Source organism: Nycticebus coucang, chromosome 22, assembly GCF_027406575.1.
Source record: "Nycticebus coucang isolate mNycCou1 chromosome 22, mNycCou1.pri, whole genome shotgun sequence".
Lineage (NCBI taxonomy): Eukaryota > Metazoa > Chordata > Mammalia > Primates > Lorisidae > Nycticebus > Nycticebus coucang.
In genome coordinates, this window is record NC_069801.1 from 48,332,627 (window position 1) to 48,357,597 (window position 24,971).

At 46.3% G+C, this 24,971-nt stretch overlaps 1 protein-coding gene across 8 annotated transcripts in view; it reads left to right on the top strand.

The window, feature by feature from the left end:
- The first annotated feature begins 209 nt into the window (after positions 1 to 209).
- The window catches only part of OSBPL9 (oxysterol binding protein like 9), a 222,440-nt gene continuing 197,678 nt past the window's right edge, over positions 210 to 24,971 (top strand). For 4 of the 8 annotated variants that reach the window (XM_053576466.1, XM_053576468.1, XM_053576469.1 and 1 more), the window contains exon 1: positions 243 to 374. In XM_053576466.1, the coding sequence (XP_053432441.1) occupies positions 264 to 374 (111 nt within the window). In that variant the 5' untranslated portion in view covers positions 243 to 263. Of the gene's footprint in view, positions 375 to 24,971 lie in introns of all 8 variants that reach the window. The other 4 variants (XM_053576467.1, XM_053576470.1, XM_053576476.1 and 1 more) reach the window with 3 other exon arrangements.

Below are 24,971 nucleotides of genomic sequence, written 5' to 3' on the forward strand. Positions count from 1 at the left end.
CAAATTATTTACTTTAATAGAGACCCTTAATAGCCTTCTCGTATCCCTGGAACGCAGTCCTACACACAATAGACGCACAAAGAGTGTCTGACTGTGACCGCTGGGGAGGTGGGTGGGCGAGTTCACCAGAGCAGCCGGCGTAGGCTCCGCCCCCGCCTCGGCCCCGCCCCCGCCCCGCCAGGTCCAGGCGGCCCCGCCCCACATGCTGAATGCAATATAGGCGAGTGACGTCAAACCGTTTGTTGTCATTGGCGGCTCCCAAGATGGCGTCCATCATGGAAGGGCCGCTGAGCAAATGGACTAACGTGATGAAGGGCTGGCAGTACCGCTGGTTTGTGCTGGACTATAATGCAGGATTGCTCTCCTACTACACGGTGAGTCCTTGGAGGACAAGGCTCCGGGCGCCCCCGGGTCGCGCTCCCTGACTGGAGGTGGGGGGCCGGGGTTTGGGGTGGCCGAGTTGAGGTTGTTAGGCTGGGGGTGCCGCCGTACGAGAGTGTTCCCTGGTTGGGGAGGGCTTCACGTCCTGTACAGCCAATGAGGGTGAAGGGGATGCGTGCACCGCCAATGAGCAGGCACTAGCTGTCGGATTTATGGGCTGGAGAGAGCCACGTTTCTTTTTTAGGGTCCGGCGTTAAGCCGTGGGTGGGGTCTGCCACACTTGTGTGCAAGCAAGGATGGTCTTTGTCATGTTTTAAAGGGTCTGATCTTGCGGTTCATGCGCTCTCCCCACGTTGTCAAGGACTTTACCCTGTCCCCCCAAGCCCTGTAAACGGCCGCACCCCTTAGCTTCCCTGCTGGAACCGGAGCGCTCTGCTTCTTTGGGGCTGTGCTCAGACGAGCCTGGATAGATCCAAAGGTGACTGGCCCTCGGGCAACACTAACGGGTGTGAAATTCCTCCTGTCCGTCCTTGTTGAGTGTCTCATTGAAGGGACGCATCCCTCTATTCAGCCAGAAGTGAGCTTAACCGACGCCTTAACTTTCTTATATGCGAGTCTTTTGTTAGCGAAAAGAGATAAGAGGTAGTGTAGTGTTCCCCTGAAAGTTATGTTCTGGGGAAGGCTGAGTTCAGGGTTTCACTGTTGTTAACACGAATCAGTGGTTGTGGGCAAGTAGATGAATTGCTTGAGTCTTTTGTTCTCATTATTTCTTCCACCCCCATCGCATTAGATATGGAAGGTGGGTGGTATTAGAAAGAGAAATTACTTCCAAAAGTACTTTCTGAATGGTGTATAGTTAATAATAGTCAAGGAGAGGGAGGAAGCTACTTACAAAATAGAATGTACTGAAGGCTTTAGAAAATAATATAAGACAGAAAAAATAAAGTTATGGAAGTAAGGGTAATACTAGTGAGAGAAATTAGGGACAAAAATATTTGTTCGTTCACTTAAAAAACATTGGGCTCCTGCTCTGTGAATTTCCTTGCCAGCAAGAATCAGTGGTGATAAAAACATTAACTGTTCCTCTTTTCTGGCGTTTATATTCTAGTCTAGCAGGTCCCTTAATTCATTTTACTCTCAACAACTTTGCAAGGTAGTAGGTATTCATTATTCCCATTTAATATCCCCAATTATAGTTTTGGATCCTGAGGCTATAGGCTTTTAAGTAATTTGCTTGATTGCATAGCTAGCAGTAAGTGGTGGAATTAGGATGGTAAATTCTTGGTTTTCTGACTTTTCCCACTAAACTTCACTTTCACTACAGGGGGAAAAGTACAAGCTGTGAGTTATTAAATGCAAGTCTGCTGGAGTAAATGTATTACTTCCACTATCGTTCAACCATCAACTTAACTTTCTCTATATAGGCTGAAAAGGAAAAAGACCAAATCTTAATGACAATCCTAAACACATTGTTCAAGATTATCTTTAGGTAGCCACTAAAGAGAGGCAACTAAATATTGTATCCTGAAAACTCTGGAATTATGAATTCTGTGGTTCAGATAAATGAAGATAATTTTGGGTTTCAGTAGATGTGATAATTGGAAAATACTATGGAACTTTTTCAATCTATTTAAAATGGAATAATTTCCATGAGTGGCACTATGCAATTAAGTTACTTTGTAAATCCCAAATTGTGTGGGCCTGAATTTGAGGCAATCCCAGAGAGGCCCTAAGCTGGGGTTCTTGGGAACTCTTACCCCAGACAGAATCTTTTTTTCCCCCCTATTTTCTTTCCTTTAGTGTATTCTTTTTCTGCCTCATTGCCCTTTCAGTTTTTGAATACTTGAACAAATTTCTCCTTATCTTACTGGCTAAATACAGGTTTCTCATATACTTCTTCTTTTTTTTTGTTTTGCAGTTTGAACCCGCCATCTGCGGCATATGGGGCCAGCGCCCTACTCCTTTGAGCCACAGACACTGCCCAATATACTTTTTTTGTCCCCTTAATACTTCTCTCTCTGAGATTAGATTATGTAAAATATTATCCTTGCAAGAGAAAGGAGGTATCATATTTCTCACTAATGGATGTTTAGGAGGTTTTTCCCTTTCTAGTTGTTTGATGTTATTTTCTTGCAGAAAAACAATGGAAATATTGTCCCATCTTATGAAAATAAAATGATAACCCAATTTTAAATTAGAGGAGGTCTAGTAAAGATGGGAAAAGGACAGATATTCACTTAAAGGGAAAGTAGGAGGCATACTGAGTATTGGCAATGAATTTGGTATACCTGGACATTGTTTCAGTGCACGATGATTGTGAAGGAATATTCGAGGGTCTGTATTGGCATTTATCTGATAACTTGAAGCTGTATCTCTCAGGAAGAATATCTGAATTAGTTGTACATCAGTAAACAGCAAGTCAGTTTGTTCCTTGTTTCTAAAATCACTTGTCCTTTAGTCTTGCTCTGTGTTTATAGGTCTATTCTAGGGTGGCCCTGAAAACCCTGAACTAAACTAGACTGGCCTTGCTTTAGAGTGCCCTGTATTGGGCGGCACCTGTGGCTCCGTGACTAGGGCACCGGCCCCATATACCGAGGGTGGCGAGTTCAAACCCAGCCCTGGCCAAACTGAAACAAAAAAATAGCTGGGCATTGTGGCGGGCGCCTGTAGTCCCACCTTCTCAGGAGGCTGAGGCAAGAATTGCCTAAGCCCAGGAGTTGGAGGTTGCTGTGAGCTGTGTGACACCACAGCACTCTACCAAGAATGATAAAGAGAGACTCTGTCTCTACAAAAGAAAAAAAAAAAGATTTGCAGAGCAGCTCTAGTGTAAAGGTGTGTGTGGGACTGGGTGCCATGGCTCATGCCTGTAATCCCAAAAGTCTGGGTGGCCAAAGCGGATGGATTGCCTCAGCTCAGGAGTTTGAGACCAGCCTGAGCAAAAGTGTGACTCCATTTCTAAAAATAGCTGGGCATTGTGATGGCTGCCTGTAGTCCCAGCTACTTGGGAGGCTGAGGCAAGAGAATCACTTGAACCCAAGAGTTTGAGGTTACTGTAAGCTATGACACCATGGCACTCTACCAAAGGTGACAAAGTGGGACTCTGTCTCAAAAAAAAAAAATTTATCAAAATACCATTATTATAGCTAAATGGTAATACTTATTAATATCAGATATCTAGTCTGTTTAATTTCCATGATTATCTTCTTTTTTTTTTTTTTTGTAGAGACAGGGTCTCATTTTATGGCCCTCGGTAGAGTGCCGTGGCCTCACACAGTTCACACAACCTCCAACACCTGGGCTTAAGCGATTCTCTTGCCTCAGCCTCCTGAGTAGCTGGGACTACAGGCGCCCACCACAACGCCCGGCTATGTTTTTTGGTTGCAGTTTGGGCGGGTCTGGGTTTGAACCCGCCACCATCGGTATATCGGGCCGGCGCCTTACTGACTGAGCCACAGGCGCCGCCCTTCCATGATTATCTTAAACATTTCTTCCTTGCCAGTTGGTTTGTGTCAGAATTACAAACCTACTGACTGATTGAGACAGGTTCTCACTATGCCACCTAGGCTAGAGAGCAGTGGTGTCATCAGAGCTCACTGCAACCTCAAACTCCTGGCTTAAGGAAACCTTTTGCGTCAGCCTTCTGATAGCTGGTACTACAGGTATGAGCCACCATACCTGGCTGATTTTTCTACTTTTTTGTAGAGAAAAGGTCTTACTCTTGCTTAGGCTTGTCTTAAGTGATCCTGTCCCCTTGCGCTGGCTTTCCAGAGTGCTAGGATTACAGGCATGAGCCCCCAGGCCCTGGCTTAAGTATTTTTTTTTTTGTTTTTGAGACAGAGTCCTACTCTGTTGTCCTGGGTAAAGTGTTATGGGATAATAGTCCACAGCAACCTCAAACTCTTGGGCTTGAGCAATCCTCTGGCTTCAGACTCCCAAGTAGCTGGGACTAAATGGGCCTGCTCCAATGCCTGGATAGTTTTTCTATTTTTAGTAGAGATGGGGTCTTGCTCTTGCTCAGCCTGGTCTCGAACTCCTGAAGTCAAGTAATCCCCCAGCCTGGGCGTGCCACAGTGCTAGGATACAGGGGAGAGGCACCGTGCCTTGCTGAGTCCCTTTTAATCTAAAGCAGTGGTTCTCAACCTTCCTAATGCTTTGGCCCTTTAATACAGTTCCTGTGGGTCATTGAGAACCGCTGATCTTTAGGTTTCTCATTCTTTTTTTTTTTTTCTTGCCATTTGTTTCTTTAAGAAACCAGCTGATGGGTGGCGCCTGTGGCTCAAGGAGTAGGGCGCTGGTCCCATATGCGGAGGTGGTGGGTTCAAAACCCAGCCCCGGCTAAAAACCACACACACACACACACAAAAAAAGAAACCAGCTGATATACTCTGTAGAAATTTTTACATTCTCTATTTTGTTCTCTTTTTGATATGTTTAAATGTGTTCTTTGTCCTGTGTATTTTTTCTTTTTTTTTTGAGACAGATCCTCAAGCTGTCACCCTGGTTAGAGGGGTATGGCACCATAGCTCACAGCAACCTCAAACTCCTGGGCTCAAGCGAGTCTCCTGTCTCCACCTCCCTAGTAGCTGGGACAACAGGCGCCCGCCACAACACCCGACTATTTTTTGGTTGCAGCCGTCATTGTTGTTTGGCGCAGTTTTTGGCCGGGGCTGGGTCTGAATCCTCCACCTTGGGTATATGGGGCCAGCACCCCACTCCTTGAGCCACAGGTGCCGCCCATCTTTTTTTTTTTTTTTGTCCTGTATATTTTCTTTCTTTGTTTCTTTTCTTTTCTTTTTCTTTGGATACAGGGTCTTATTCTGTTGCCTGGGTTGGAGTGCAGTGGCATCATCATTGCTTGCTGCAAGGTCAAACTTCTGGGCTCAGGTGATCCTCCCATGTCTTCTGCCTCAGCCTCCCAGAGCGGGAGGATTAGTGCTGAGAGCTTCGAAGCCCAGCTTTTTTGTTTTTTTCTTTTTCTTTATTTAGAGACAGGGTCTCATTGTATTACTCAGGGCTTTTCTTTTTTTTTTTGTAGAAACAGAGTCTCACTTTATAGCCCTCGGTAGATCTTGCCACAGCCTCCTGAATAGCTGGGACTACAGGCGCCCGCCACAACACCTGGCTAAGCTTTTCTTTTCTTTTTTTTTTTTTTGTAGAGACAGAGTCTCACTTTATGGCCCTCCGTAGAGTGCCGTGGCCTCACCCAGCTCACGGCAACCTCCAACTCCTGGGCCCAAGCGATTCTCTTGCCTCAGCCTCCTGAGTAGCTGGGACCACAGGCGCCCGCCACAATGCCCGGCTATTTTTTTTTGGTTGCAGTTTGGCCGGGGCTGGGTTTGAACCCACCCTACCGACTGAGCTACAGGCGCCGCCCAGCTTTTCTTTTTTTTTTAATCAACTTTTATTGCGTTCAATATTTTTCTCCCCCTCCTCCCCAATTTTTAGCATTTGTATTTACTGATCTTTTGAGACAGGGTGTCACAATATTGCCCAGGCTGGTCTGAAACTTATGGGCTCAAGGGATCCTCTTGCTTTAGCTTTCCAAATAGCTAGAATTACAGGCACATGCCCTGTCCTCAGTATTTTCTTTTATTTATTTATTTATTTATTTACTCACTTACTAGACAGGATCTTACTCTGTCATCCAGGCTGGTTTTCAGTGGTCCCATCATAGCTCACAGCAGCCTCAAACTCCTGGGCTCAAGTGATCTTTTGCATCAGTTTACAGAGTCACTGGGATTACAAATGTGAGCCACCACACCCAACTGTCCCTTGTGTTTTCTTTTTGTTTTTGTAGAGACAGAGTTTCACTTTATTGCCCTCGGTAGAGTGCCGTGGCGTCACACAGCTCACAGCAACCTCCAACTCCTGGGCTTAGGCAATTCTCCTGCCTCAGCCTCCCGAGTAGCTGGGACTACAGGCGCCTGCCACAATGCCCAGCTATTTTTTTGTTGCAGTTTGGCCGGGGTTGGGCTTGAACCCGCCACCCTCGGTGTATGGGGCTGGCGCCCTGCTCACTGAGCCACAGGCGCCGCCCCCCCTTGTGTTTTCTATAGGCTAATAATTTGAGCTAAAGCTTAATGATATTCTTTTTTTTTTTTCCTTTTGGGCAAGGATACTTCATAGGTGGCGCATATCAAATCAGGATGTCTGTGATGTCTCTCTGTGATGGTAAAATTTATCAGTAGGTTCAGTTGAAATGTGTTGTTTTTTGAAAGAACATTGTAGTTACTGAGACATTGGTTTTGATACACTTATTGATTGATTGGATGTGGTTAAAAGGGGAAGAAGAGTGATGACATCCTGCTTTTCCATTTGAGCTGGACAAACAATAATAGGGAAGAGAGGAAGAACAGATTGGAAGAGAAGGGTGGGACATGTTGAAATTGACACGGCAATGTGTTTTAGTCTGGAGCTCAGGACAGAAATATGGGCTGCAGATAATTAGTTTACTTTTTCATATATGGAGAGTTGAGAGAGTGTGTGAGAAGAATAGAGATCTTTGGATAGGATACGGAAAAACACCGTTGGATTAGTTAGCTCTTGCTTTTTGACCAGTTACTCCAAAATTTAGCAATGTAAAACAGCAAACGTTTGTTATAGTAATTTCTGTGGGTCAGAACTTTGGGTGTTCTCATGTACTCATGAAATGACAGTAAAAGTTGCGGTCATCTGAAAGGCTTGACTGGGCAAGGAGGATCAGTTCTAAGATGACTTGCTTGGGTGTTGGCAGAAAGCCTCAGCTCCTTGCTGGCTGTTGGAAGGTGACTTCAGTTCCACACCAAGTGCCTCTCCACTGGACACTTCAGTGTCATCAAGACTGGACAGCTGGCTTTACCCAGAGGGAGCAATCCAAGTGAGAGCGAGGAGGAAACCTCGATGCCTTTTATGACCTACTCTCAGACTGTCACTTTTGCCTTATTCTGTTAATTAGAAATGAATCATTAAATTCTGCTCATACTTCTGGGGATGAGGATTTTAGGGAGGAGGGAAAGTGAAAGGAGAATTTGTGGACAGATTTTAAACTACCACAGTGACATTTAAGGAATTGGCAGAGGAAAAAAGCCAGCACAGGAGAGTGAAAAGAGATGCCAGAAATGTAAGAAAAAAACCCTGAAGAATGTGGCAGTCACGGATGTCAAGATGGGAATAGAAAATTGGCTTGTCTAGGTAAGGTCTAACATTCATTGAATTGATCAACTTGCACATCATTAACGTCCTTAGTAAGAGCAGGGTCTGTGGAGGGGTAGATGTGGAAGACAGATGGGAGTGGCTCGAATTGTAATTAGGAGATAAGACATAGACAAGTGAATGTAGATTATTCAAGGTGTTTCTTTCCTTTTTTTTTTTTTTTTTAAAGACAGAGTCTCACTTTGTGCTCACAGCTCACAGCAACCTCAAACTTTTTTTTTTTTTTTTGTAGAGACAAGAGTCTCACTTTATGGCCCTCGGTAGAGTGCCGTGGCCTCACACGGCACACAGCAACCTCCAACTCCTGGGCTTAAGCGATTCTCTTGCCTCAGCCTCCCGAGTAGCTGGGACTACAGGCGCCCACCACAACGCCCAGCTATTTTTTGGTTGCAGTTTGGCCGGGGCCGGGTTTGAACCCGCCACCCTCAGTATATGGGACCGGCACCTTACCGACTGAGCCACAGGCACCGCCCGCAACCTCAAACTTTTGGGTTCAAACAATCCTCTTGCTTCAGCCTCCCAAGTAGCTGGGACTACAGGCACCTGCCACAATGCCCAGCAATTTTTTTTTTTTAGAGACAGAGTCTCGCTCTTGCTCAGGCTGGTCTCAAACTCCTGAGCTCAAGCAGTCCTCCTGCCTCGGCCTCCCAGAGTGCTAGGATTATAGGCGTGAGCAACTGTGCCCTGCCTATTCAAGATGTCTTATTGAGGAAGGGGCAGCCAGGGATACGGATTTGAGGGGAAGGGCTTCTAAGATAGAGTATTCTTTTTTTTTTTTTTGGCCGGGGCTGGGTTTGAACCCACCACCTCCAGCATATGGGCCCGGCGCCCTACTCCTTGAGCCACAGGCGCTGCCCTAAGATAGAGTATTCTTAAACATGTAGACATTGGAAGCAAGGTTCGTGTTGCTATAGGCTATAGCTTGGGCATGGTGGCTCATGCCTGTGATCCTAGGAGACAAGGTGGGATCAGTTGAGGTCAGAAGTTTGATGCTGCAGTGAGCTACACCGATACCACCACACTCTAGCCCGGTCAACAGAGAGACCCTATCTCAAAAATACTTAAAAAAAAAAGTGCATATAGTTATAACTTAAGGACTTAAAGATTTACAACAATGACATAGGGAACTGGAAAAAGGATAAGTTAAAGGTTAATCAGGTCATGTGAGGAACTAGTTGAAAGTATAAAATATGATTTGGTTAGTTATTACACATAAATTTTTTTTTTGCAGTTTTTGGCTGGGGCTGGGTTTGAACCCGCCACCTCCGGCATACAGAGCCAGCACTCTTCTCCTTTGAGCCACAGGGGCTGCTCCTATGCATAAATGTTTAATCCTCTTTCCTTTTTTTTTTTTTGAGACAGAGTCTCAAGCTGTTACCCTAGGTGGAGTGGCATGATAGCTTACAGCAATCTCCAACTTTTGGTCTCAAGAGATCCTCTTGCCTCAGTTTTTCTATTTTAGTAGAGACGGGGGTCTCACTTTTTATTCACTCCTGAGCTCAAGCAGTCCACCCTCCTCAGTCTCCCACAGTGCTAGGATATTACAGGTGTGAGCTACTGCACCGGCCCATTAACCCTCTTTCTAGATTTTCTTTTTTTGTGAGACATTTTGGAGAAAAGGTTAGAAACAACTAATTAGTAATTTACCTGGTCACTTTGAGTATTCTTTGTGAAAAGAGTCATTAGAGAAATCATGTTCTTTGCTGTTAAACATTGACTAGAAGAGACTCATAATGATTTTGCAATTTAAAACCACTGCTAGTCAAAACACATTTCTGTGTTATTTGGCAGTCCTTAGCAGTGTCTATAAGATGATTAAAAAAAAGTCTAAATTTTTGGATTTTAGGTTTTTGAATAGCTTAATTGTATGTATTTCTTTTTTAAATATGTAAAGATTTAAAAAATATGTAAGGATTTAAATATTCTAGAAAGAGACCAACACCACCCCTATCAAATATTTAAAGGTGAATGTATGCCTCCCTAAATGAGCTATTGTTACGTATATTTGATTAATGTGATTTTTGTTAAGCTTACATAATACATTTTAATAGTCCAAATCTAATAAAGTAGTTTTAGAATTGTGAAAGGAACAAAAGAAAAATTGTATCCAGGGTGGCGCCTGTGGCTCAGTGAGTAGGGCCGCCTGCCCAATATACCGAGGGTGGCGGGTTCAAACCCTAGCCCCGGCTGAGCTGCAACCAAAAAATAGCCGGGCGTTGTGGCGGGCACCTGTAGTCCCAGCTGCTCGGGAGGCTGAGGCAGGAGAATCGCTGAAGCCCAAGAGCTAGAGGTTGCTATGAGTCCTGTGACATCTTGGCACTCTATTGAAGGCAGTAAAGTAAGACTCTGTCTTTATAAAAAAAAAAAAAGAAAAGAAAAATTGTATCTAATCTGAATGCCCCGAAAAGACAACAAAGAAACCCCTAGGAAGGTCAGTAGTATCAGTGGAAAGAAGTAGGTGGACATTTGATCTTTAGTTTTCTTTGAGTACTTTTAGTAGCCTTGATTTTTCTCTTTTCTCAAACTCCTGAGCCTAAAACTCATACAATTCTTTTGGGCATCTAATCATTTTATGTATTATAATTAATCATATCTCTAGTACATTGCTTTCTGTACAGCAAGCTTGTACACTCCTTGACAGCAGTACTGAAAGTTATTATATCTTTATGCCCTACAATGTAGCACATTATTTTTCTAGTGAATGGAATGGCCAAGGCCCTTCAAAATAAGCTTAGAGGTGGGAGGCAGAAGGCCATTTGGAATTCTTGTTTATTCAGCCTTGTAATTTTTTTTTTTTTTTTGAGACAGAGTCTCACTCTCTTGCCAAGGCTAAGGTGCCATGGCCTCAGCCTAGCTCACAGCGACTTCAAACTCCTGGGTTATGGGGATCTTCCTTCCCCAGCCTCCTGAGTAGCTAGGACAAAAGGTTCCTGTCATGACTGCAGGCTAAGTTATCTATTTTTTTTTTTTCTTTTTGTTTTTTGGCCAGGGCTAGGTTTGAACCCGCCACCTCCGGCATATGGGACCAGTGCCCCACTCCTTGAGCCACAGGCGCCATCCCTAAGTTATCTATTTTTAGTAGAGCCAGGGACTTGCCCTTGTTTAGGCTGGTCTAGAACTGCTGCGCTCAAGCAATCCTCCGATCTCCACCTTCTAGAGTACTAGAATTACAGGTGTGAGCCACCCAGCATGCCTTTTTTTTTTTGTTTTTTTTGTTTTGAGACAGAGCCTCAAACTGTCACCCTGAGTAGAGTGCTGTGGCATCACAGCTCACAGCAACCTCCAACTCCTGGGCTCAAGTGATTCTCCTGCCTTCGCCTCCCAAGTAGCTGGGACTACAGGCACCCACCACAATGCCCGACTATTTTTTGGTTGCAGCCGTCATTGTTTGGCGGGCCCGGGCTGGATTCGAACCCGCCAGCTCAGGTGTATGTGGCTGGCGCCTTAGCCACTTGAGCCGCCTTTTTTTTTTTTTTTTTTTAGACAGAGTCTTGTTCTGTTGCCTAGGCTAGAGTGTCAGGCCTCAACCTAGCTCTCAGCAACCTCAGAATCCTTGGCTTAAGTGATCCTCCTGCCTTAGCCTCCCCAGTAGCTGGAACTACAGGTACATGCCACCATACTTGGTAAATTTTTCTATTTTTAGTAGAGTTGGGGTTTAGCTCTTGCTTAAGGATCAGGATGGCTTGAACTATTGAGCTCAAGCTATCTTCACATTTCAGTCTGCCACAGTACTAGGATTATAGGTGTGAGCCATCAGGTTTTGCCTAGCCTTATAAAGTTTATAAAATATACTAATAGCAAATATGTATGTTTCCATAGTTTGTTTATTTATTTATTTATTTTGAGACAGAGTCTCACTATGTTGCCCTTGGTAGAGTGCTATGACGTCACAGCTCACAGCAACCTCAAACTCTTGGACTTCAGTGATTTTCTTGCCTCAGCCTCCCTCCCAAGTAGCTAGGACTACAGGTGCCCACCAAAACGCCCAGCTATTTTGGTGTTGTAGTTGTTATTGTTGTTTGGCAGGCCCAGGCTGGGTTCGAACCTGCCACTTCCTGTGTATGTGGCTGGTGCCCTACCCATTAAGCTATGGGCTCCACCCCTATTTCCATAGTTCGTGTAAAACCCGATTGAATTTATGTTAGCAACAGTGGCTTTTGTTTAATTATCCAGAGCCTATAGAACTGTGTGGGATTTGCTTCCTGTGTTGTGCTAACAAGCAGTCAGTTTTTTGTAGCAAGCAGCTTTATCGATGGTAATAATTTATAGAAAGACAGACAGTAGGGCGGCGCCTGTGGCTCAGTGAGTAGGGCGCCTGCCCCATATGCCGAGGGTAGTGGGTTCAAACCCAGCCCCAGCCAAACTGCAACAAAAAAAATAGCCGGGTGCTGTGGTGGGCACCTGTAGTCCCAGCTACTCGGGAGGCTGAGGCAAGAGAATCGCTTAAGCCCAGGAGCTGGAGGTTGCTGTGAGCTGTGTGATGCCAGGGCACTCTACCAAGGGCCATAAAGTGAGACTCTGTCTCTACAAAAAAAAAAAAAAAAAAAAAAAAAGGAACACAGACAGTAGAGTTACTCTTAAATATGCCACCCTGGGCCAGACATGGTAATTCACACCTGTAATCCCAGCACTCTGGGAGGCTGAGGCTGGTGGATTGCTTCAGCTCACCCATGCAAGATCAGCTTGAGCAAAATCAAGACCCTGTCTCTAAAAAAATAGCTGGGCATTGTGGCCGGGTGCCTGTAGTCCTAGCTACTCGGGAGGCTGAGGCAAGTTGAGTCCAGGAGTTTGAGGTTGCTGTGAGCTATGGCACTCTACTGAGAGCAACATAATGAGACTCTGTCTCAAAAAAAAAAAAGAAAGAAAAACGAGCCTGTGGTGGGCGCCTGTAATCCTAGCTACTTGGGAGGCTGAGGCAAGAGGGTTACTTGAGTCCAAGAGTTTGTGGTTGCTGTGAGCTGTGACACCATGTACTCTACAGAGGGTGACAATGTAAGACTGTTTCAAAAAAAAAAGAAAAAATTAGCTGGGTGTGATCTTAGCTGTTTGAAGGGCTGAGGCAGATTCTCTAGACCCCAGGATTTTGAGGTTGCAGTGAGCTATGATGACGCTACTGCACTCTAGCCCAGGTGACAGAGTAAGACTGTCTCCAAAAAAAAAAAAAAAGAAAAAAGAAAGCATTCCAAACATGTCAATAGTCATAGGATTGCATTTTCAAGTAGTTAGGTAATCAAAACTAGAACTATGCACAAGTTTAGATTAAGGATTGAATTCCTTTTACTTTTTAGAGAGAAAAACAAATGGCCAGCCCAATTGTTTTCCTTCTTATTTATTGTGAAGGATTATCTTCTTATACTGTTTAGACTTCCTTCTAAGTTTACATGGTACAAGGAATCCTATAAAAGGAATTACACACACTGTCCCTCCCCTCCTCCCCCCGCCCCCAAGGTGGCCATAAAGTTTTTTTTTGTTGGCTGGGGCTGGGTTTGAACCCACCACCTCCGGTATGTGGGGCCGGTGCCCTACTCCTTTGAGCCATAGGTGCCACTGAGCCATAAAGTTTGTTTGCAATTTATTTTCTATTTTTTTAAAATTTGAGACAGAGTCTCACCTCGTCACCCTTGGTAGAGTGCTGTAGTGTCATAGCTCACAGCAACCCGAAACTCTTGGGCTGAAGTGATTCTCTTGCCTCAGCCTCCTTAGTAGATGGGACTCTAGGCACCCACCACAATGCCCAGCTATTTTTTTTTTGTTTTTGTTTAGCAGACCCGGGCAAGGTTTAAATCCACCAGCCCCGGAGCATGCCACATGCCATTGCCACCCTTGTGCGCAATTTAGAATAGTGTGCAAGAACTTTATGGACATGCTGTATCTATTACCTTTTTTTTTTTTTTTTTTGAGACAGAGTCTTACTTTGTTACCCTTGGTAAAGTGCTGTGGTATCATAGCTCATGGCTACCTCAAATTCTTAGACTCAAGTGATCCTCTTGCCTCAGTCTCCCAAGTAGCTGGGACTACAGGCACCCACCACAGCACCCGGCTATTTTTAATTTTTGTAATTTTTTTGGAGACAGAGTCTTACTTTGTTGGCCCAGCACCTGGCTATTTTTTAGAGATGGGGTCTTGTTCTTGCTCAGGCTGGTCTCAAACCTGAGTTCAAGGGGTCCTCTTGCTTCAGCCTCCCAGAGTGCTAGGATTACGGTTGTGAGCCACTGTGCTCCACCAAATATATACCAAATAAGTCAAATGTATTGTTCAGATTTTCAGTGGTCCTAATATTTAGAAGGCTAGTTTGAGGTCAAAAAATAAAATCTTTGATTTTGGAAAGTTTGTCAAATATCAAAGGTTTAAAACACTTTTCTCATAAAATACTTATTATCCTAAAACAGGATTATAGACTACTATAAAATATTTATTTAGCCAAAGCATAATTGAAAAGATTTTAAAAAGCAAAAGAAGTGTTCTTAGAGTTAACATTATAATTGATATATAATTAAATCTACTAGATATAAGAGAAACAATTCTTTCTTTTTTGTAGACACAGAGTTTCACTTTATTGCCCACGGTAGAGTGCCGTGGCATCACACAGCTCACAGCAACCTCCAACTCCTGGGCTTAGGGCATTCCCATGCCTCAGCCTCCTGAGTAGCTGGGACTACAGGCGCCTGCCACAACGCCCAGCTATTTTTCTGTTGTAGTTTGGCCGGGGCCGGGTTTGAACCTGCCACCTTCAGTATATGGGGCTGGTGCCCTGCCCATGAGCCACAGGCACCGCCCAAGAGAAACAATTCTATATAGGAAATATGAAAGAAATAGGTACAAAAAAAAAAGAAAGAAAGAAATAGATACAGTTTTTTTGTTGTTTTTTTTTTTGAGACTGAGCCTCAAGCTGTCACCCTGGGTAGAGTGCTATGGCATCACAGCTGACAGCAACCTCCAACTCCTGGGCTCAACTGATTCTCCTGCCTCAGCCTCCCAAGTAGCTGCAACTATAGGCACCTGCCACAACACCTGGCTATTTTTTGGTTGCAGCCGTCATTGTTTGGCAGGCCTGGACCGGATTCAAACCCACCAACTCAGGTGTATGTGGCTGGCATCTTAGCTGCTAGAGCCACAGGTGCCAAACCTAGATACAGGTTTTTAATCAGGAAAAAATAAAGGACTTCAACCTTAATCTAAACTTGTGCATAGTTCTACTTTTGATTACCTGACTACTTGAAAATGTAATACTTTTATTTTATAGATAAAACCTTGTATCTATTTTTTTTATGTTTTATGTATAGAATTGTTTCTCTTATATCTAATAGGTTTTGAAAGACTTGGGGGCAGAACCCCCCACTCAGCCCGGAGCTCTGACCACCCCAATCAACCGCAAGAGTCGTCTCTTGATGCAAAAACGCAAGAGGATTTTTATTCCTATATACGGGGGACTTGATTCACAACTCTTTTAGGAGCCGAGAAATCAAGTCCCCCACAGCAGTTTTTTACAAGCTTTTAAAGGCAAAAACTACAAAATGGGCGGGAATAGCAGACATGCAGGGACTCTATCAAAGTAAGAGAGAATACACACACCTGAGATTCTAAGTAGATAAGGAGAACTCTAATTCACTATTCAACTGTCTTAAGACAAGACTAACAGTCAAAAATATTTGACTAACAGTCAAATATTTAAAAGTAAATATTTGCTGAAGCTCCTGGGGCTATCTCCTGGAACAGTTACAAAAGGTCACATTCCTAAGGTAGGGAGGGAGAAGTGGTCACATTCTCATGGTAATATTTTCTTTCATTCCCCCATTTGTTTTTTTGGGAAGTTCTAATCATGGAACTTCTGGCTCTATGTATTCATTTTCATGGCTATTGTCTCGGCGGAGAGACTGGTAATGCTGTCTGAGCATTAATACTTGTACAGCACTCACTCTTTCCCGGACGAAGGTGACTATACGGTTGAGAATGTAGGGCCCAAAGGTAAGAATTAGAAGCAGTATAATAAGAGGGCCTATTAAACTGGAAACGAGAGTGGTGAACCAAGGTGATCGGCTGTACCAACTTTCAAACCATCCTTGATGGGCCTCCCGATCTCCTTGTCTTTTTTCTAGTCTCTCCCTGAGTTTAGACATGGAGTCTTTTACCATACCAGAGTGATCTACATAGAAACAGCATTCTTCTCTTAGTGCAGCGCATAACCCTCCATCTTTTAGGAACAGGAGATCGAGTCCCCGTCTATTCTGCAATACTACTTCTGATAAGGATGTTAGCGACTCTTCTAATTTTGTGATGGATTGTTCTATGGCTTTTAGGTCCTCATCTACAGCTGCTCTCAGTTCTTCGAGATACTGTGGGGTCTGGACAAGCGCAGCCGTTCCTGTTCCTACTCCGGCCGCCACCCCTATACCCATCAGGACAGCTAGAGTAATAGAGACTGGTTCCCTCTTCTGTCTACGGGGTCTGAGATCGAATTCTGCCTCGAAGGAACTCGCCTCATGATAGATAACTCTAGGTATTAATTGTACGAGGATACAGTAGTCTGCAGTGGAGTTGAACACTGATGAGGAAATGCACGGGGTTAGCCCAGTGCTGCAAGCCCACCATCCTCCTTTAGGGGGCACTAGATAATAATTGATAGTGGTTGATGGGCTTTTAATGGTCTGATTACACAGATGCTGGCGATTTTCGGGGATCGTGCCTAGGCAAATGCCTCGCCCAGAGACTGCTGTAAGGGTAATCTTGGATCCCCAGTCACAGGAATTATGGGAGGTGGTATTTTGGAAGATACTTGAGAAGGCGATTCCTTCATAATAGGGCGGGCCTGAGGCTAGACACAACCAGCAAGATTCAGTAAGATTAGGGTTGGAAGTATTGAGAACATTGAAAGCCCCCTGTATTAAGTTAAGAAGTCTCTGCCCGGTGCTTGGAGTCTCCGGGGATGTTACCTGGGGAGACAGTTTCGCAGGCAATGGGGCTGTGCTGGCCTCAGTAAATTGGGTGCTCCCCGGAGTCTGGGGCATACGGGGAGAAATAGGCGGCCTAGCTGGCGGCTGCTGTCCTGAGAGTACGATGTTGGGTACTATCTGGACAGCGACGGGGGTCTCTATTTTTAATTTGATGAAGAAGGTAAATCCTTTATCCCACCCTGACATGTAGAAACGGAATCCCCATGGTCTTCCTTTTATCCAATCTCGGGCTTGTTTCCCCCTCTCCGTGAAGGAAATATTTAGGGGGTTTGATCCTGCTCCGGTACTGCTCCTCTTTACGGTTATTAAGTCCCAAGAGGAGAAGGGGTGCCAGAAGGCCTGCCCAGTCGTCTCACATCCCCATTGTTTACAATAGAAATTTTCTACCCCCCCACATCTGTTGGCTTGGCTTCTCGTTCTCCCGTCCCGGGGACAGATATAGAACTCCGTTTGTTGCATCCGGCGCTGGGCGGGCAAGTTGCCACAGCCAGGGGCGTCTGCAACGTACTGGCCTTGGGATGTGGAGCCTTGGGTAAGTGAGCGCTTTGTTAAATGGTGATCAAGGCTTGATGGAACCTCTTTAAAGGTCTCATCGGAGATATCCCAATTATCTAGCCCTGCTATTAAGGCGCAAATATCTGGGGTGAGGGACGGCCACCAGGTCCAAGGAGGGTCTTCTTTTGTAGTACTCCATACTACATCACCAGTCTGAGAGAGAACCTGCCAGGTTAACCTCTGGAGGGCATGGGGGTTGGGACCGGAACTACTTATCACCGGGAGTTGTATCAGCAGGAGCAGGGCTACTGCGGCGAATGCGGAGTTTGAGGGGGTTGTCTGTCTTTTCCACTTTCCACCTGGGGTCTGGCGGCGGTGCTGGTTTGACATGAGATGCATGGATCCAGGCTGCGATGCCATGGACTTTTATTGCCGTAGGGGTTGTGAGCAGCACCAGGTATGGTCCTTTCCACCGTGGTTCAAGGTTGGCTGTCCGGTGGCGCCGGATGTACACCGAATCTCCAACCTGGAACTGGTGAGGTATTTGCAGATCCCCGGGCTTATAGGCCTCGATCAGCCGGCTCCACACCTCCTTTTGCACGGTTTCAAGGGCTTTTAATCTGGTGTATAGAGATTGAGAGGAGTAAGATTCTGGGGAAGGGAGGTGCTGCATGGCAACAAGCGGGGGGTGAGCTCCATATAGGATTTCAAAGGGGGTCAGTTTGAGAGTGCTAGGGGTGTTGCGCACACGGAACAGGGCAAAGGGAAGGAGGACTGTCCAGTCAGTAATGCCAGTCTCTAAGGATAATTTAGTCATGGCCTCTTTCAGGGTTCTATTCATCCTCTCTACCTGCCCTGAGCTTTGGGGCCGATAAGCACAATGTAATTTCCACTCAAGCCCCAGGATTTTGGCTAAACCTTGATTAACCTGGGCAACAAAAGCGGGACCGTTGTCGGACCCGATTACCTTGGGTAGCCCAAATCTTGGAAAAATTTCTTCTAATATTATTTTGGCTACGACTTGAGCAGTCTCCCTTTTTGTAGGAAAAGCTTCGACCCATCCTGAGAAAGTATCTATGAACACCAGCAAGTACTTGTATCCGTATTTGGCCGGCTTAATTTCTGTAAAATCTGTTTCCCAGTAGCTCCCAGGACGATCTCCTCGGAGTCGTCTTCCCTGAGGTAATGTGCTAGGCTGGGTGTTTACTAATTGGCAAGGTCTGCACTCTTTTGCAGCTGTGTCAACGAGTTTACTTAATTCCATAATATAGTATGGGGAGGACTGAACAATAGTTCTTAGATGCTTGGGGCCCAAATGAGTTAATTTATGAAGTTGTCTGAGAAAGGTGATCGCCTGCTCTTCAGGGAGGATGATTTTTCTTTCCGGAGTTTCTCGGATCCCCTGTGGGGATTCTAAGTGGAGGCCTAATCTGTTCATTCTCTCGAGATCCCGCTCCGAATATTTAAAGTGTTTGGCAAGGGGGGGTGCTATTTCTTTAAGGCTAGGCCTTAAAGTGTTTTCATATAGCGGCAGGATGTTGAGCCTTTGAGCTGCTAGCTTAGCTTCTCGGTCGGCTCTTTGGTTTCCCTCGGCAACTCTGGACCCCCCTTTCTGATGCCCAGGGCAGTGGATAATGGCCACTTTCTTAGGGAGGTGAACAGCCTCCAGTAGACTTAGGATTTCTTCCTTGTGTTTAATTTCTTTTCCTGCTGAAGTCAGCAGTCCTCGCTGCCTGTAAATGGCCCCATGAACATGGGCCGTAGCAAAAGCATACCTGCTATCGGTGTATATGTTAACTTTTTTCCCTTCCGCCAAACGTAAGGCCTGGGTCAAGGCGACCAGCTCGGCCTTCTGGGCCGACGTCCCTTCAGGCAGACTACTTGCCCAGATGGTCTGCTTATCGTCCACTACCGCCGCCCCGGCCACCCTTTTACCTTCTATTATGGAGCTGCTCCCATCAGTGAACCAGGTCAGCTGGGCATCCGGCAGGGGCTGATCACAGAGGTCCTTCCGAGTTCCAGTTTCCTCAGCCAATACTTCTTGGCATGTGTGTAATACATCTTTCTGGACAGAAGTATCAGGTAATAGGGTAGCTGGGTTGAGGATGACAGGCGGGCCAAACTGGACTCTGTCTCCGTTTAATAGGAGACTCTGGTAATGTGTCATGCGGGCATTAGACAGCCACCGGTCAGGGGGCTGTCTGATGATGCTTTCTAAAGCATGGGGGGCAATGACTGTCAACTTCTGCCCCATAGTCAATTTGTCTGCATCTTTTACCAGTACCGCTACTGCCGCCACAGACCTCAGACAGGCTGGCCAACCACCAGCGACGGGGTCCAATTTCTTGGAGAGGTATGCTACCGGTCTTTTCCATGGCCCTAAAGGCTGCGTCAGCACCCCTCGGGCCACTCCTCTCTTCTCATCTACGTATAGGACAAAGGGCTTTGTTACATCTGGTAGAGCCAGGGCCGGGGCTGATAATAAGGCCTTTTTAATGTTGTCAAAGGCCCGCTGTTGGCTGGCACCCCACTCGAAGGGAGTGCCTTCCTTGGTCAAAGGGTAGAGGGGAGCTGCCAGAGTAGCAAACCCCGGTATCCATAAGCGGCAGAACCCCGCAGTTCCTAAGAATTCTCGCACCTGGCGGGGCGAGCGGGGAACTGGAATCTGAGTCACAGTATGCTTCCTGGCTTCCGTTAACCATCTCTGCCCTCCTTTTAAGGCGTAACCCAGGTACGTTACCTCTTTCTGGCAGATCTGGGCTTTTTTAGCAGAGGCTCGATATCCTAAGCGGGCTAGTTCTTCTAGCAACAGTTCTGTGCCCCGATAGCACTCTTCTTTTGTTGTTCCAGCTAGTAGTAAGTCATCTACATATTGTAGGAGCGTCACCTGAGGGTGGCTGGCGCGAAAGTGAGCTAGGTCTTGGTGGAGGGCTTCATCAAAGATGGTTGGGGAGTTCTTAAACCCCTGTGGAAGTCGGGTCCATGTCAATTGCCCCGTTGTTCCAGAGTCCGGGTCTCTCCATTCAAATGCGAAGATGTTCTGGCTAGAGGAGTGTAGTCGGAGGCAGAAGAAGGCGTCCTTTAAATCCAGGACAGTGTACCAGATATGGTTTGGAGGGAGAGAGCTTAACAGATTATAAGGGTTAGGCACGGTGGGGTGGATGTCTTGCGCCCGCTTGTTTACTTCTCTTAAGTCCTGCACAGGGCGATAGTCACCTGTGCCGGGTTTCTTGACAGGTAATAAGGGCGTGTTCCATGGTGACTGGGATTTTACTAGTATGCCCAGCTGTAGGAGACGCTGAATGTGAGGCTTAATTCCTTCCCGAGCTTCCTTAGTCATAGGATATTGGCGCACTGCCACAGGAGTGGAAGTAGCTTTGAGTTCTATGACTATAGGCGGCCTTTCTGCGGCCAGTCCCATTCCAGCAGTTTCGGCCCATGCCCCGGGATATTTTTCTAGCCAGTCATTTACGAGACTAGTCCCTTTCTCCCGCTGCTTTTCAAAGAGTCTATGTTCATCCTCTAAACGCGTGGTCAGGGCTGTTACTCTCTTATTTTGGGTTACTTCTGGGCCATCAGGAGTAAAAGTGATTTGGGCTTCCATTTTGGTGAGTAAATCTCTCCCGAGGAGGGGCGCAGGGCACTCAGGGATAATTAAAAATGAGTGGGTTACCCGTCCCACTCCCAGATCTACTGATCTTCGGGTAGTCCATGAGTACTGCTGATGCCCTGTGGCCCCTACAACCCAGGATTTTTTCTTGGAGACGGGTCCTGATGGTTCAAGTAGGACTGAGTGTTGAGCAAGGAACTCAACTGGAACTCAACTGGCTTCCCCTCCACCTTAAGTATTACCCTAAGCTCGGGGAGGGGTTCCGAGCCCCGTCCCCGCTAATCTTCTTCTTCCTCTAAGGCCAGTACTTTCTTCTTTTTTTTAGGACATTCCCTGGCCCAGTGCCCCTTTTCCTTACAGTAGGCACATTGATCCTTATCTAACGGGATGCGGTTATTCAGACTACCTGACTTCTTAGTTCTACCTTGGGTCTGTTCCTGGCTCTTCTCCCCTACTACTGCGGACAAAATCCGTGTTAAGTTTTTCTCCTGTCTTCGGTCTCTCTTATTTTCCCTTTCTTCTCTCTCTTTCTCCTTTCTCTGCTCTTTTTCTTCCTCAGTTTCTCTTTTATGGTATACTTTCTCAGCTTCCTTAACTAAATCCTGCAAGGTATAGTCCTGCAATCCTTCAATTCTCTGCAGCTTTCTTTTAATGTCTACAGCTGACTGCCCTATGAAAGTCATAGCCACGGAAGCCCTCTGTCCTTCAGAGGCAGGGTCAAATGGGGTGTAGCGCCTAAAAGCTTCCATTAGACGCTCAAGAAACACGGAGGGGGGTTCTGTGGCCCCCTGTATTACTTCTCTTACCTTAGCCAAATTAGTGGGGCGTCTTGCCGCCCCACGGAGGCCAGCCACTAGAGCCTGGCGATAGACTGACAGTCGCTCCCTACCTTCTGCCGTGTTGAAATCCCAGTCTGGTCTGGAGAGGGGAAAGGCAGCCTCGATGATGTTGGGGAGCTGGGTAGGACGCCCGTCCGCCCCGAGTACATTCTTCCTAGCTTCTAATAAAATCCTCTCCCTCTCTTCAGTAGTGAAGAGAGTCTGTATGAGCTGCTGGCAGTCATCCCATGTGGGCTGATGAGAGAACATCAGGGACTCTACCAGCCCAGTCAGGCGTTGGGGGTCTTCTGAAAAAGGGGGGTGATTAGTTTTCCAGTTATACAGGTCTGCGGAAGAAAATGGCCATTACTGGAGGGGCTGGAGAGGAGGTGGTTCCTCATCTGTTGCCACCGGCGGGGGGCCGTATGCCCTCAGGGGTAGGGCAACAGTAGTGTCGGGAGACACTCCTCCCTGGCGGTGACTCCTGGTACCTTGTGCGGGCCCCAGTGAAGGTTCCCCCGGGGGTGCAGAGGGGGCAATCGCCGGATCCTGCGATGCTGGTCCTCCCTGCCCCCCGACAGGAGCCAAGGCGGGAGGGTATGGGGGAGGAGGGGGTGGAGGGTCGAGGAGAAGATGATCAGTCTGGATTTCCGGGTAGATCTTCTTAGGGGGGTCCGAACTGTCGCCCCCTTTTCTGGGACCGGAAGATTGGACAGCGAGCACCTGAGGATTAGACGGGGGCCTGGATGTGGCAGTCCACGGCCGAACCCAGGGGGGCGGATTCTGCACCAGGTCCTGCCAGACTATGATGTAAGGTTGTTGATCCGGATGGGCTCCTGGTCCTCTCTGAAAAACAATCTCTTTAATAGCAAAAATAAGAGATAAGTCAAAGGTTCCTCCTGAGGGCCAGCCGACGTTAAAAGTAGGCCACTCCGAGGAGCAGAAAGTCTGCCATGGGCCTTTTTTAACCTCTACTGACAGATCACGACCTCTTCTCTTCACTTCAGTCCAATGATCTAGAGTTAAACTCAGAGGGGTCGTCACAGTCTGTCCCATCGTCAGTGGATATGTCAGAAACACAAATAACAGAAATAACAGAAATATTACAGGTACAAGGACCCACCTACTACACTTGGTCCTTCACAAGCCTATAACAGAATCAGACGGGCGCGTTTCCCGTAATTTTTGATCGAACAACCAGACTCGACCAGCGCCCTTACAGCAGGAGACAACCAGGCGTCCCTGGTTCTCCTCAGTTCCTGGGGCGTCCCCCAGGGTTTCAGCCTGTGGTCCTCCGGGCACGTCTACCGACCACTGTCCGGCCACTCTCACGAGGTGCCGAACGGCTGCAAAATCGAAAGCGCGCACACAAAGTCAAACAAAAGGACTGAAGACACAGACTAGACAGTTTTTGGGGTACCCCTTTCTTACCTCCAAGGTCGACTCTGCAGGTGAGGGGTGGTCGTTATATCCCGGACGAGCCCCCAAATGAAAGACTTGGGGGCAGAACCCCCCACTCAGCCCGGAGCTCTGACCACCCCAATCAACCGCAAGAGTCGTCTCTTGATGCAAAAACGCAAGAGGATTTTTATTCCTGTATACCGGGGACTTGATTCACAACTCTTTTAGGAGCCGAGAAATCAAGTCCCCCACAGCAGTTTTTTACAAGCTTTTAAAGGCAAAAACTACAAAATGGGCGGGAATAGCAGACATGCAGGGACTCTATCAAAGTAAGAGAGAATACACACACCTGGGATTCTAAGTAGATAAGGAGAACTCTAATTCACTATTCAACTGTCTTAAGACAAGACTAACAGTCAAATATTTACTTAAAAGTAAATATTTGCTGAAGCTCCTGGGGCTATCTCCTGGAACAGTTACAAAAGGTCACATTCCTAAGGTAGGGAGCGAGAAGTGGTCACATTCTCATGGTAATATTTTCTTTCAGTTTAATTATACAGGGTGGCCATAAAGTTCATGTGCAATTTTAAAATAGTGTGCAAGGGCTTTATGGCCACCCTGTATATCACTTATAATGTTATCTCTAAGAATACTTATTTATTTATTTATTCTTTTGAGACACAGTCTCACTGTGTTACCCTTGGTAGAGGGCTGTGGCATTACAGCTCACAGTAATCTCCAACTCTTGGCTCAAGCGATTCTCTTGCTTCAGCCTCCTGAGTAGCTGGGACTACAAGTGCCGGCCACAATGCCTGGCTATTTTTTTGCAGTTTGGGTGGGGCTGGGTTAGAACCTACCACCCTTGGTATATGGGGCCCGTGCCCTACTCAGTGAGAATTTTGAAGTTATAACAGTTACCATTTCCAGTGTCCTCCTCAATCACGTTAGGTCTTAAGTAGTCACAAGGCATCCAAGATGGCTACAAAGGGCAGAGCCTGTGTCCTTAATTTATGTACCAGTTGTACTTTTATATATATATATATTTTTTTTTGTAGAGACAGAGTCTCACTTTACTGCCCTCCGGTAGAGTGCTGTGGTGTCACAAGGCTCACAGCAAATCTCTAACTCTTGGGCTTACGCGATTCTCTTGCCTCAGCCTCCGGAGCAGCTGGGACTACAGGCGCCCGCCACAACGCCCGGCTATTTTTTTTTTTGTTGCAGTTTGGCTGGGGCTGGGTTTGAACCCGCCACCCTCGGCATATGGGGCCGGCGCCCTACTCACTGAGCCACAGGCGCCGCCCACCAGTTGTATTCTTGAGAACAAAAGACAAAAATCCCTGGAAGGTCCAACACCTTCTATACAGCCAGGAGGCAAAGCTGAGGACGGAAGAGAAGCCATATCAGTTCAAAACTAAAAATATAAGTTTGTCTTTGAGAATGGAACAAGTAAAAAAATACAGTAGAACCTCTGTAAGTTGACCACCCAAGGGACCATAACAATTTTGTCAACATATGGAGGTGGTCAACATAAAGAACTAGGCCTCCTGTACTGATACCTACATGTGGTGCACGTTAGACTATGAAAATTAGGTCAACATAGGGGGGTGATTAACTATGGAGGTTCTACTGCATGAGCCCACTGATGGCTCAGTTGCCTCCATGACCTTGCTGGGAGAATGTCTGAGCCCTTTATATACAGAAAAGCCGTATGTGCCACTCATAGGTGGGAGAAGACAGAATTGTACAGCTTGAAAATCAGAAAACCAGATTTTAGTGGGGAGAGAGGAGGGTAAGGGGGTAAAGAGGAGGAGAGAGGAAGGAGGAAAGGCTTGACAAGTCAGCAAAGGGTGCAAATGGTTATGCAGATGGAGCTCTTAGAGAAAATAGACAGCAAATGTTCTAATGTTTTTCATAAAAGTTCTACAGAAGTCCTAAAGAAATATACCTTGTTATGCAAATGAAGCCCTTGGGGTAATAGCTCTTAGCGAAAATAGACAGAAAATGTTCTTATTTTTTCATGAAAGTTTTGCAGAAGTAAAAGTTCTACTTATTAAAAGCCAAACTGGGCCAGGGGTGGTGGCTCATGCCTGTAATCCTAGCACTCTGGGAGGCTGAGGCGGGTGG